Source organism: Rhinoderma darwinii, chromosome 5 (assembly GCF_050947455.1).
Source record: "Rhinoderma darwinii isolate aRhiDar2 chromosome 5, aRhiDar2.hap1, whole genome shotgun sequence".
NCBI lineage: Eukaryota > Metazoa > Chordata > Amphibia > Anura > Rhinodermatidae > Rhinoderma > Rhinoderma darwinii.
The window spans coordinates 314,058,958-314,072,199 of NC_134691.1; the positions used below are offsets into that span (position 1 = coordinate 314,058,958).

Here is a 13,242-nt window from a genome sequence, read left to right on the forward strand (position 1 = left end):
TGAGCTGATGGGTCCTGTCACTCCTGTGTCTCCTTTGTGTGACCCGACGCAGTGACGTAATCACGTCACCTGTGCTGGAAAGGTAATGTCACTTGCATCCGTGAGCGGCGGGGCAGGGAGCCAATGGCTCTGATGCAGTTTTGCCCCTGGGCCCATTGGAGGATCCTCCGGTCCTTTGGTGGGCTAGTCTACCGCCAAACCTGCCGCCCTGTAAATTGAAACTGCAGCTGCGTAAAGTACCTGGCGGCTGAGTTGGCCCCCCCGTTCGAGCAGTTGTCCCTGGCACTTACACGGTTTACCGGGTGCTGACGCCGGTCCTGGTAATGTGCATGAGCCCTTTGGCTGCATTCAGATGTCATTTACATGAATGTAACTAATTTTCAGGCGCAGAAATTTCTGCAACAATATCCGCCATGTGTGAATGCACCCTAAGGGTCAGTTCATACGGAGGACTCCAACTGGCGCGGAATTATTCCTGCCGTTGGCAGGAAGATTCTTCCTACCATTGACTTCAATGGAAGGTTCGGCCGGAATCCGCCCAAAGAAAAAAATCAGAAATAGAAGCGCTGTCTCTCATTGAAATGAACGGGAGGCGGAATTCTGTGGTGGAGTCCGCGGTGGATTTCACCGCAAAAATTCCGTTGTGTGAGCAGAGCCTTAGTCTTCCAACTCCATTATCAGGCAGCAATGTAACTATACTCGTGAATGTAATGTGGCTGAATATCATGGAGAGCCAGTTGCTCAGGGCTGATTGACAAGATGGCAGCATGTGTGGTCATTCATTAGACATTCAAAGATGAATAACATTCTTTACAAATTTCTAAATATAACAAATAAAAAAAACAAAGTGAACATAGAGCAGCGGTCCCCCACCTACTTTTTTTCAGCTTGAATAACACATTCTAAGATAACAACTGGTGTTGAGCTACATTAGAAATTACAGAAATATGTATGATTACAATCAAATGGATTTTAAGTTTATTAACAATGTTCCACCAATCATGGGCAGGACAAACTCTCTTGGTGCCCAAGTAATACCCCCCCCCCCTAATCTCTAAAGCTAAGCATCATAGATGTTAAATGAACAATTTTTCATTTAAAGGACACCTGACCACCCCTTCCCTATCATTCCCTAGTGTTCTTCTTTATAACACATATTCAACAGAGCTCCCCCTAGTGGTGGCTGCAGGCAGGCAGAATTTAATCATTGTGTTCTATGGTTGTGTGAAGGAGTGCAGGGCATTTAGGGACCTGTAACAGAAAACCAGAGCTCCAGCATCTATAATATACATCATATGCAATTAACTGAACAGAGTTTTGGACCTATTCATAGTAAATGAAACAGTGCTAGTACTATACCGTAATCTAAGGGCACTCTCTCGGTGACACTGTTTATGGGGCAAATAAAAACAGTAAAATATCAGCTCATCCGATACAGGCGCATGCTTTCTCTCCGAAGCTCAGGCAATAGCAAAAGATGAAACAATATTTTTACATTGTTGTAACAAAAATATTCCAATACTGTTATTAGGACGCAGATAATAATCGCACTGAAAACCATCACTTATTGGAGTCCTGATAAAAGCATTGGGATATTTTTGCTACAGCTTGATGGATCGTTTTATCTTTAAAGGGGTTGTCCAGTTTAGAAAACTATTTTTCCAATACAGTAGACCTATTTCTAATTTCAGAGTTAATAGACGGATAGAGTGAGGTCCCCTGTTGAGGATCATCATATTATGGCCGGAGTGTTTCTTGTTTTGGAGGACCTGTCTAGTCCCGCATTACACAGACAACACATTGATTTGAATGGACACAGTGTAATATTTAATTTGCCCTGTGGTGGCGCTGCAGTGAAATTGATCACTTACTGCCAGGTTTCCGAACAGATTCCAACTGATCGCCGGGGGTCCCAGAAGGGGGACACTTTGTGATCAATTTATTGTCAACAGACCCTTTTAACAAGCAGGGATTATCCAAAGTGGAGAACTCCTTTAACTATTTATGGGGGCTCCTTAGCTATGGTTATTTGCCAATTAAAAATACAGTAAACTGACCAACAGGAAAGCAAAAGTATAGGACAATGCTCCTATTGTATTATTAAACACCACCCAGGGTGAGACATTACACAGTGTGGGGGTCAAAACTGTCATTCAAACTCTTCTCTCTGTATATCGCCTTTAGTTTCCTTTCCGCCATGTCTCCATGACCGGAGACATTATACCGGAGACTGATATTAATGTCAATGACTTTTGTTCTCCACTAACATGGCGACTGCCGCACATACATAGCAGGAGATCGCGGGGACATATAACGCAGCATCAGTTTTACCTCTAGCGTGTGCAAGCTCTAATTTCCCTGTCTGTCTAGGTTGGGTGGACAATCTTTGCAGCGCATGCGCAGTAAACACTAGGGCGATCCCTGTGTGGGCGAACATGACATCATCGCCAGTCAACCGCCGGCAGGGGAGGAGGAGCAGGGAAGCGTCACCGCCGGCCTCCGCCATGGCTGCCATATTGGATGGGAAGTGAGCCTCATTCCTCCGCCCACTGAGCTTGGTGGCGCACGGACCGGGGCTGGAGAGTGGCGGCCGCGGCGGATATAGCTTATTCATTGTATTTTGCACGTCACCCGGTCCCCGTCAGACTATTTTTTCTTGCCGCACACACGCCCCGGGCGAGAGGCGGAGGAGAAAGCGGACAAGATGGCCGACCCGGCAGAGTGCAGCATCAAAGTAATGTGCCGCTTCAGGCCTCTTAACAACTCCGAGGTGGTCAGAGGCGACAAGTACGTGGCCAAGTTCCAGGGAGATGAGACCATAGTCATCGCGGTGAGTGTGGCTGGGTGACGCCCTGGCGGTGCCCACTTTCTAACTTCGACCTAAGGGTGGTTGGTGGTGTCACTGGGTTGTGACACTTGAGCCTGGCCCCGGGGTGGTCCTGCCCGGTGAAGGGGCTTAATCTCTGGTTCTGCCACTCCTGACGTGTTGCTGTACATTCTGTCACTTGTAAGCCATGTCACTGTTTTTCTATTGATACCCAGTGTCACTTTAGGTTGTGCCGCTTCTCTAGACTGGTGTTGCGGTGGTCCTGCCTCAGGTTACTCTTGTGCTGCCCCTAGAGGCTGGTGATACCATGGGTGGGTAACGTGCCCACATTGCCAGACTCTCGCCCAAGACTGGCGTCAATGTGAGTTTGATGTCACTTTGAGCCCGAGGTGAATGCAGCTTCGATGTTCTGCCGCTCCTGGGGTATTTTGCCCATTGGTATCTAGTGTTGTTCTGAGACCAGTGTCGCTGTTTTCCGCTGCTCTGCGCAGGTTGAGGTGGTCCGGTGTCTACTGACCTGTGTTTGGGTTCTGCCCATAATGGCGGGTGTCACTGGTGTGGTCACCCAGATGTTTGGGCAGTTCCTAGATTCTAATTCCCAGGCAACATGACCGAGTGTTTTCCAATGTCTATCACCTCTCCAGACTGGCATCAAGCGGGTCCTGCTGCCAAAAGCACATTAAGGGTAACCTGTACAGATAAAAGATGTCTGGTACTTGTAGTACGACACTTAGTAACGAGCCGCAAGCTGCTGAACATCAACGTCTGCAATTAAGTGCAAACATTCTCTATATTATTCTTCTGAATGACAACTCTGCAAGTTTTTCAGTGACACAGGATTGGGGGATGTCACTTCATAACAAAGGAGATGTCATTCAGGAGTTTGGAAAGGCTGGGTGCTGATCTAATGGACAGGAGGGTGATGTGTGTGTATATAATATGCTGCTGCTTGTGTTGTGACTTGTGTCGTAAATTTCCAAATATCATCTTTACCTCCAGTTACTGGATTCACAGAGATACTGCCCAGGTTATGACAAATTCAGCCAGGTCATAAACGTTACCTCTTCTACTAAAGTCTATCTCGCCTGTAGTTCACTCCAATCTGTTGTTCTCTGCTATCAGCCTTTTTCTATCTACGTTTGCAGAACTTCCGGAGACCTCTCCATTAATATGTGAGATATTAGCAGCTGGTCTTCGTACTTACTCTCTTAGGTTCAGTGATCTTCTTTAAGGGTCTTTTCAGTCTTAGTAAGTGACAGCAAATCATATAAAATCAGTCGCTGATTAGTCGAAGACTGACTGCTGCCCCCCTGACCGATTGCTAGAAGGAAGGGGCCGCAGCGCTGTGTGCAGACGTTTTGCCTGCAGAGCGCCGCTCCCATCCAGGTGCTGCAACTCCACCCTATTCACCTGGTGGTCCTAATATGCTGTCACTTGCCAAAACTACATTATCCCTTCAATACCTGGTTTTATTAGCTTCACAGTTAATTAGAAGAATATTTGCAGTGTTACTCTATAGCTTGTCAATAAATGGCGGCATACGGTATGTATACCAGGGAAGAGCCAAATACTGCAGACTTGAAATGGATCTGTCCGCTTAATACGTTGGGCTATGTCAGGGCAGTGTATTACAGCTACAGGTCAGGGCTCCTAGTAGCTAAAACGGCACAAAAAAAGAATATTGTGCCGTTAATAGGAGCACTGAAGAAATACAGCGGACTCCTAGTTCTAAGGCTACTGTATTCATGAGGGCAGCCCCTCAGGCCGGAGATTGACAGGCTGCTGTGTCTACTCCCCTCATGTATACATTAGTTTTTTGCTATTTTGGCTACTAGGAGTGTGGCCTTGTATCTGTAATATGTTGTCCTTATATATGGCAGCATATTGAGCTGTCAGATCCAGCCAGTCGGAGCCGTCCACCAGCCTGCAATATGAACGTCAATAGAAAACCTCTGAAAAGCTGGTGGCTAGTAGTAATTTCTTGGAGCTTTGGCCACTTGGCAGCCCTTGTGTATACATCATCTGTACCCATGTATGACAGGAGGCTGGTACAGGAGCTTGTATATGCTGTTTGTGTCTTATCATTTATGAACCAGTGTAAAAAGCAGAATGTGTATGTCACGTGGTATTGTATGTCCTTATAACTTATTACTCGGCCCCTTAACATTTATGGGCCACATATTCACCCTGTATGATAAACTCGCACAGGAGACTTTTCTCTCCACGCAGCAGATTTGGATAATTTCTTTACCTTCCTCTGTTTTTTTTGTTATAAAGGAGCTTGTCTGCTCTTAGGAAGAACAGATTGTGCTTGATCTGGCAGAGAGCGGGGTGGCCGAGCCCAGATGTTCACTACTTATGGGCTGTTCTTAATGAAAATCTGCAGATTGTGTGATCAGACAATGGTCTGTGAAATGTGTCTAACATAGTGATCTGTTTATAGGAAGCCTGTATACTATATATGTAATCCTTGTATTATATCTAATGTATAAAATATCAAATGCTCACAAGCCTTGTAATCAGACTTGTCTGCTATATATGACACGTTCTCCTTTTGAGAAGCTCGATATATGACTTCATTGTTCTTTGAGGCTGTGAATAGCCACGGTCACCTGTGGGATTTATGATCCCTCCTGTATTGTCACTGTGGAGTTGTGAAAGCCGACGTCTAAGCCATAATACCTGGGTGTGCTCATGTTTGTTAGTCATCTCTCTCATCTTATTGTAGAGTCACTGTTCCAAAACGATGAGATGCTGTGATCTTCTACAGCTCCTTGTCCAGTCTTTTATAAACTATACTGTTTGTTGTTAGTGAATGGAAAGGTTTTCATCTAGAGGCTGCAAACCGTGACGTTCACACGTGTCGGATTTTGGAACAGAGTCTGTGTCTAAATCTGCATCCAATTCGATGACTTTAAGCATTCTATGCAAGTGAATGGGATTTTACCCTCATTCACAGGCTATTGACAATTTGTGAGCCAATTTTTGGGCGCACTGTGGAAATTAAACTGCGGAAATTGGAAGCGTGCTTCTTATTCTGCACTGAGAAGCAAAGTATCGCAATGGAACTAATCCTCGTGTGGATCTGCTGCACATCCATAGCAGAAATCTGAGGGTATGTGCACACGACCTGTTTTCAGATGTAATTCAGGCGTTTTACGCCTCGAATTACGCCTGAAAAGACGGCTCGAATGCGTCGGCAAACATCTGCCCATTGCTTGCAATGGCTCTTACGATGTTCTGTGCAGACGAGCTGTCATTTTACGCGTCGCTGTCAAAAGACGGCGCGTAAAATTACGGCCGCGTCAAAGTGCAGGACACTTCTTGGGACGTAATTGGAGCCATTTTTCATTGACTCCAATGAAGAACTGCTCCAAATTACGTCCGTAAAAGACACCGCGAAAAACGCGAGTACATGCAATAACGTCTGAAATTCAGGAGCTGTTTTCTCCTGAAAACCGCTCCGTAATTTCAGACGTAATTGGAGTTGTCGTGTGAACATACCCTAAGGACCCATGCACACGACCGTATTTTTGTCCACCCGTAAATACTGGCGTAAATACGGGTCCTTGGTCACACGTATTCGACCCGTATTGCACCAGTATTTACGGACCCGTGCCCGTTAATACGGGTCCGGTGTCACCCGTATTCCACCTGTATTTACGGGCACGGTTTCGCTGCAAAATTACACTGCACTAATCGGCAGCCCTTCTCTCTATCAGTGCAGGATAGAGAGAAGGGACAGCCCTTTCCATAATTAAAGTAAAATAAATTCATACTTACCCGGCCGTTGTCTTGGTGACGCGTCCCTCTCGACATCCAGTCCGACCTCCCTGGATGACGCGCAGTCCATGTGACCGCTGCAGCCAGTGATTGGCCTGTGATTGGCTGCAGCGGTCACATGGGCCTTAAAAATACTGTATAATGTGCTGGGAAACTAAAAATTCTTTGAGGCATGGAATTGGTAAAAATCTGCAATTTCGCCATTGTTTTTTGGGTTTTGTTGTCTGTGTTCATTTGCGGTTAAAATGACATGTCAACTTTATTCTGCAGGTCAATAACAAATGTATATAGTTGTTTTTGTATTTGTGGTGTTTTTTGTATGATGCACTACTTTTACAAAAAAAAAAACTTTGTTAAAAAAAAAACATTATGCTCCTCTGGCAGGGCAGGATAGCAGCAGAAAGATGGCAGACCTGGCGGCCTTTGTTAGGCCCCCATGCTACCATCACAACCATCATCATTCTGAAAAAGTGTGGGAGCTGAAGAAAGAGGGGCGTCCCCATCCTAACAGCTTAGATGTCGCGGTCAATAGTGACAGCGACATATAAGAGCTTCAACGGCCAGGGGTCGGCATTATCTCTCTTGTCCCGTGTCACCGAGGGTTTATAAGGGTTGTCCCACCATAACAACTTATCCACAAGATAGATAAGTGTTTTATTGCTGGAGATCACGAGAAGGGGGGGTCTTGAGTCCCCTGTTTGAATAAGGCGGCAGTCATGCATGTGTGCTGCCAATCTAAGGGTATGTTCACACGCTTAACAAAAAACGTCTGAAAAATACGGAGCTGATTTCAAAGAAAACAGCCTCTGATTTTCAGGCGTTTTTGAAGCTGAGAGAGAAATTTGGAGCTTCTTTTCAGACGTTTTTTGAGGCGTTTTTCATAGTGTTCAATGGAAAATCTGCTCCAAAAAACGCCTCAAGAAGTGACATGCTACTTCATTTTACGCTCTGTTTTTTCACAGCGAGACGTAAAATAAAGGCTCGTGGGAACAGAACATCGTAATTCCCATTGAAAGCAATGGGCAGATGTTTGTAGACGTATTAGGGGCGTTTTTTTCAGGCGTAATTCGAGGCGTAAAACGCCTACATTACGTCTGAAAAGAGGTCGTGTGCACATACCCTAATTGTCCCATAGACTATAAGAAGAGTGGCAGCGCACATGCTTGACTGCCGCCCCATTCAAACAGGGGACTCGGGACCCCACGGTCTCGTGATCCCCGGCAACACTTATCACCTATCTTGTGGACAACCCCCTTTAAAGCAAGTTCTTCTCTAAAGCTGACCATAATCATTCATATTAGTTTGCAGACAGGTAGAAACTATCCCTTCCAGAGGGTCATTTGTGTAATGCACATGTCTGGGGCCACATTATGAGCATCTGAGGGGAGGGGGGCCTTACTTTGATTAGAGTACAGAATTGCTTCTTAGGATTTGGTCAGGTATGTGCATGTACCACCTGCTTTATCACCAGTCAGTGGTATTGGCTGCGTTTACCCTGCAGTAACCTCATGTCTGGTCTCAGCGATCACTCCCCTCGATGGGAAGTGTGCAGTGATTTGTCCCATGCTGTGGCTGTATTTAATGACTGCCTGCAGTAAATGTGGCTGGGCCAGCAGCCGAAACCAATATGTACTCTGGATGTACCTCTACTGCAGTGCGGGGAGTTCTAACTAATGTCCTCAAAGGTTTCATATTTAGACCAAACTATATAGAAAGAGTTAAAAAAAATAAAAAAATCTTATCCATAACTCCCATTATCGCTCAAGTTATTTCTTCCGTCACAATAACATTTGAGGTTTATACGTCTAGATTTAAAGAGGCTCTGTCACCAGATTTTGCAACCCCTATCTGCTATTGCAGCAGATAGGCGCTGCAATGTAGATTACAGTAACGTTTTTATTTTAAAAAAACGAGCATTTTTGGCCAAGTTATGGCCATTTTTGTAGTTATGCAAAGGAGGCTTGCAAAAGTCCAAGTGGGTGTGTTTAAAAGTAAAAGTCCAAGTGGGCGTGTATTATGTGCGTACATCGGGGCGTTTTTAATACTTTTACTAGCTGGGCGCTCTGAAGAAAAGTAACATCCTCTTCTCTTCAGAACGCCCAGCTTCTGACAGTGCAGATCTGTGATGTCACTCACAGGTCCTGCATCGTGACGGCCACATCGGCACCAGAGGCTACAGTTGATTCTGCAGCAGCATCAGCGTTTGCAGGTAAGTCGATCTTACCTGCAAACGCTGATGCTGCTGCTGCAGAATCAACTGCAGCCAGCCATTTCTGATAGCGGTTATCTCTCAGCAGAACAAAAATTCAGGCGTGTTGAAATCAATATTTTAGGAGCCATGGATGGGAACCTGTTTTGTGAGATCACAAAAGCTTTTCCCAAAGAGATAATCCAAGGGACAGATCTTAGAAGGCCGGGGGTTCCCATATATCCAGTGTCGTTTCCCTCCATCAGAGGGTAACTGATGCCAGGACTGATCCCATGCTTTCCTATGGGAGACCTGGCATCAGTTGCATTCGTTTTAACGCTGGATATTTACCTTTACTGGACAGAAAAACGTTCCACGCCGAACCAGTGCACAAAGGCTGAGAATAAAAACTAGCTGGATGCAGATGATAGACGTGAACCCAGTCTAAGAAAACTATACTAGTTGCACTGGTGATTGGATCCATGACAGCTCATCCCCGGATTGTACTGAGCCCCATAGTCAATGGACAGCAAAAAAATGGAAATAAAACTCAGACCCTCTGGCTACGAAGTGTCAAAATTTAGCCCTTCTCTAAAAATCTGTCTACCTCTAGTATTCAAGAGGAAAAGCTTGGAAAGCATAAATTTACTCCATAAAAGTAGGTCATCTATACCATAAACCTAAACGTGAGGAAAAAGCAAACCACATTTAATAGATCAGTGAAAGGTCCCCGCCATCCTGCTCTGAAACCGGCGGTCAGTCGCCCTTGTGCCTCCCTAGTCAAGAAAGTTGTGCGGTCAAACTACTACACATTCCACTTTCGGTAATGGAAGTATAAAACATATTCGCAGTTTTCATTAAAAAAAAAAGCCAGCAATTCACATGCCCTCCATTATAACTAGTAGTAATATGTGACCCGTTATACAGGAGCAGGATAAAAATTCAGATAAATAGGCACATGGAGCACGCGGCTGCAAACAAGCCTATCAGGACTGATGGGCTTCCGTCCATGGCAGACCCGGAAGCCATTGTTTGGCTTCCATTTGCCATAGTAACTATCGGCAAACCCCGCGATTTCGCGTGTTCCCGCTTCACACCGGTTCCCGGTGAACACTGTCGCCGACAGTGTGCACCGGGAAAAACCTCAGTAACTGTACGTCCTTGTGCGCTAAGACACTGGCAGCAGCGACGTACCGTTGCGTCCTGGTGCGCCTAGGGGTTAAACTCCATAAAAGAAAAACCATAATGGTGTTTAGGGGGCGAATGATCTTTTATAGAATATCCATCTCTTCTTAGGCCCCATTCACACGAACATGCTTCTGCGGCCACAATTCCCCCGAAAATCTACGGGTGAATTGCGGCCCCATTCATTTCAATGGGCCCATGCACACGACCGTGGTTTCCATGGCCCAAGAGCCTGGACCGCAGAAAGAACAGACATGTCTTATTACAGCCGTGTTTTGCGGTCCAGGCTCAAAGAAAATAATGTGCACGGCCTGCGATTACCACGGCCATGCACATGGTTACGGTCGCGGGTGACACTCTGCGGCCGGCTGACCGACCCGAAAATCACGGCTGTGTACGTGGCTACGGTCGTGTGCATGAGGCCTTACTATTTGATTCCCATTCTTTGATCACAGGTGCCCCATGGAGTTCCTGCAGCGTGATATGGAGCTTTCCAGATCTAACCAGTCAGTCCCTTTAAATCTTTTATCGGTATTACAGGCATTAGTTTTGTTTTCTATTAACTTCTTCCTTTATCCATAAATAGCTTGTCCCACATTTCCGGTCGCTTAGTCTGTTTACTTCATTATTTATTCATTGGCTCCTGCTTTTAGAATTTCTTCATTTTCCTTGGTAGATTATCTCCCCCCCTTCCTGGAAAGTCAAGGTTGCCGGTTTACCCTTTTCATCATGTGGTTTCTGTTAGGCCCCATGCACGTGACCATGCGTTTGCGTGCGCATACTATCCGCAATTGCAGGAAAGTATAGGGCAAATGGTTTCCACGCTCCGTGCATTGTCCGGACCTGAAAAAAATAGGACATGTCATTTTACGGTCCACATTTGCGGTCCAGGCTCGTTATACTCAATGCGCTCTTGTGTGTGCACGGTCCGTGATTTCGGACGGCCTGCAGATGACACTCCTCGAGCTGTCTGTGCCGTAATCAAAGACAGTGTGCATGAGGCCTTTAGGTAAGGGAGTGTCCTGAGATTGTCATCTAAACCCTGACTAAGCAGGTCTGTGTGTGAAATAAATGACACCGGGCTGGACTCTGAGACTGATGTATTTTATGGCACAGTCCTCCAGTCTGCATTCTTCTTCTGTATGGAATTGCTGATGACATGATGTTTTTTGCTGCGATATCCTGAATTATAAGGGCTTGTCCACACACAACAGAATTGGTGCGGAAAATTTCTGAAGCAATTCCGTTGAAAGTCAAAGGCTTGCCGCTGCGGCAAAAACGCACCATTTCCTGCGGGTTTTTTTTGCGGCATAAAATGGTGTGTAAATTGCTGCGTTTTTCCCAATGTTAGGAGATGGAGACATCGCTCATGAAAAACGCAGAAATTGAAAATTTTACACCGCATGTGGCTAAGATTTGTTAATTCTCATCCACTATGCTGCTACTGTATTCTGCTGCTTTAATTCCGGCCGGATAAAATGCGGCATTTCCGTTACGTGTGGACGAGCCCTAAACCGTGTTTTTCTATGCAGGTGGTTGGTTTCTTTCACATCCAGTAATGGCAGTTTCATATATAGTTATTGAATGGGCTCAATACTGGTGACTTTCAACATGTGCACTGGAGTTTTGTGGGTCGGCGCCTGTCTCTTCAACGTGAAGACTCTCGAGACCAATAACAAGTCACTCTAGCAGGTGTCAAGGAATAATCTCATTTATGGAACATTTGTTTAACTGACCTTGCAAGAACGAATGATATTTATCTCTGTATCATATGTATTTAACCCCTTCACTTTATGTGGCAATAACTTTGGAATGCTTTACCTATCCAAGTGATTCCTAGATTGTTTTCTCGTGACATATTGTACTTTGTTAATGAAAAAATTTGTTACTAAATTCAATATTTATTTGTGAAAAACACCAAAATTTAGAGAGAATTTGCAAAAATTTGCGCGCTTCTAAATTTAAATGTATCTGCTTATAAAACAGTTAGGGTATGTGCACACGATGAGAGGCTTTTACGTCTGAAAAGACAGACTGTTTTGAGGAGAAAACAGCTGCCTCGTTTCAGACGTAAAAGCTCCTCCTCGTATTATGCGAGGCGTCTTTGACGCCCGTAATCTTGAGCTGCTCTTCATTGACTTCAATGAAGAACGGCTCAAATTACGTTGCAAAGAAGTGTCCTGCACATAATGTATATAAGTGTCCTGCACTTCTTTGCCGAGGCAGTCATTTTACGCGTCGTCGTTTGACAGTTGTCAAACGACGACGCGTAAATGACAGGTCGTCGGCACAGTACGTCGGCAAACCCATTCAAATGAATGGGCAGATGTTTGCCGACGTATTGTAGCCCTATTTTCAGGCGTAAATCGAGGCATAATACGCCTCGTTTACGCCTGAAAATAGGTCGTGTGAACCCAGCCTTTCTCTTTCACATATCCCATATGTCCACTTTATGTTGGTATAATTTTTTTTAACGTTTTCTTTTTCTAGGACGTTACAAGACTTAGAACTTTAGCAGCAATTTCTCACTATTTCAAAAGGCTATTTTTTTTCAGGGACCAATTCCGTTCTGAAGTGGCTTTGAGGGGCCCATACAATACAAACCCCCATAAATCACTCCATTTTAAAAACTGCACCCCTCAAAGTATTCAAAACAGCATTCAAAAAGTTTCTTAACTCTTTTTAGGCGTTTCACAAGTATTAAAGAAAAGTAGTGGTGCAATTTACAAATGTAAATTTTTTATTTTTTTTTGCAGAAATTCATATTTAACCTTTTAACGACTGACATTTTTTGTCTTTACGTTTACATTTTTCACTCCCCGCCTTCTAAGAGCCGTACCGTTTTTATTTTTCCGTTAATAGAGTGGTGTGAGGGCTTATTGTTTGCGGGAGGAGCTGTAGCTTCTATTGCCACCATTTAAAGTACCATATAATGTACTGGGAAATGGGAAAAAAATTTGTGTTGGGTTTACGGCTTTCACCGTGTGGTTAAAAACTACAACTTAACTTTATTCTGCGCCTCAATACGATTACGGTAATACCAAATTTATATGTTTTTTTATATTTTACTACTTTTACAAAGAAAAATCTATTTGTTAACAATAAAACTTGTTCTGTTTCACCACGTTCTGAGAGACATAACTTTTTTGGTTTTTCCGTTGATTGGTGTGAGGGCTTATTTTTTGCGGGACGAGCTGTAGTTTTTATAGGTAACGTCTTTTGGTACATAAGATTTTTTTTTTTATTTTTTTTAGTGCCA

At 44.5% G+C, this 13,242-nt stretch overlaps 1 protein-coding gene across 1 annotated transcript in view; it reads left to right on the forward strand.

Moving 5' to 3' along the window:
- Positions 1-2,416: 2,416 nt before the first annotated feature.
- Positions 2,417-13,242, forward strand: part of KIF5B (kinesin family member 5B) — a 55,881-nt gene continuing 45,055 nt past the window's right edge. Inside the window, exon 1 of the mRNA XM_075827476.1 lies at positions 2,417-2,830. Coding sequence (XP_075683591.1) covers positions 2,705-2,830 — 126 coding nt within the window. The 5' untranslated portion in view covers positions 2,417-2,704. The remainder of the gene's footprint in view (positions 2,831-13,242) is intronic.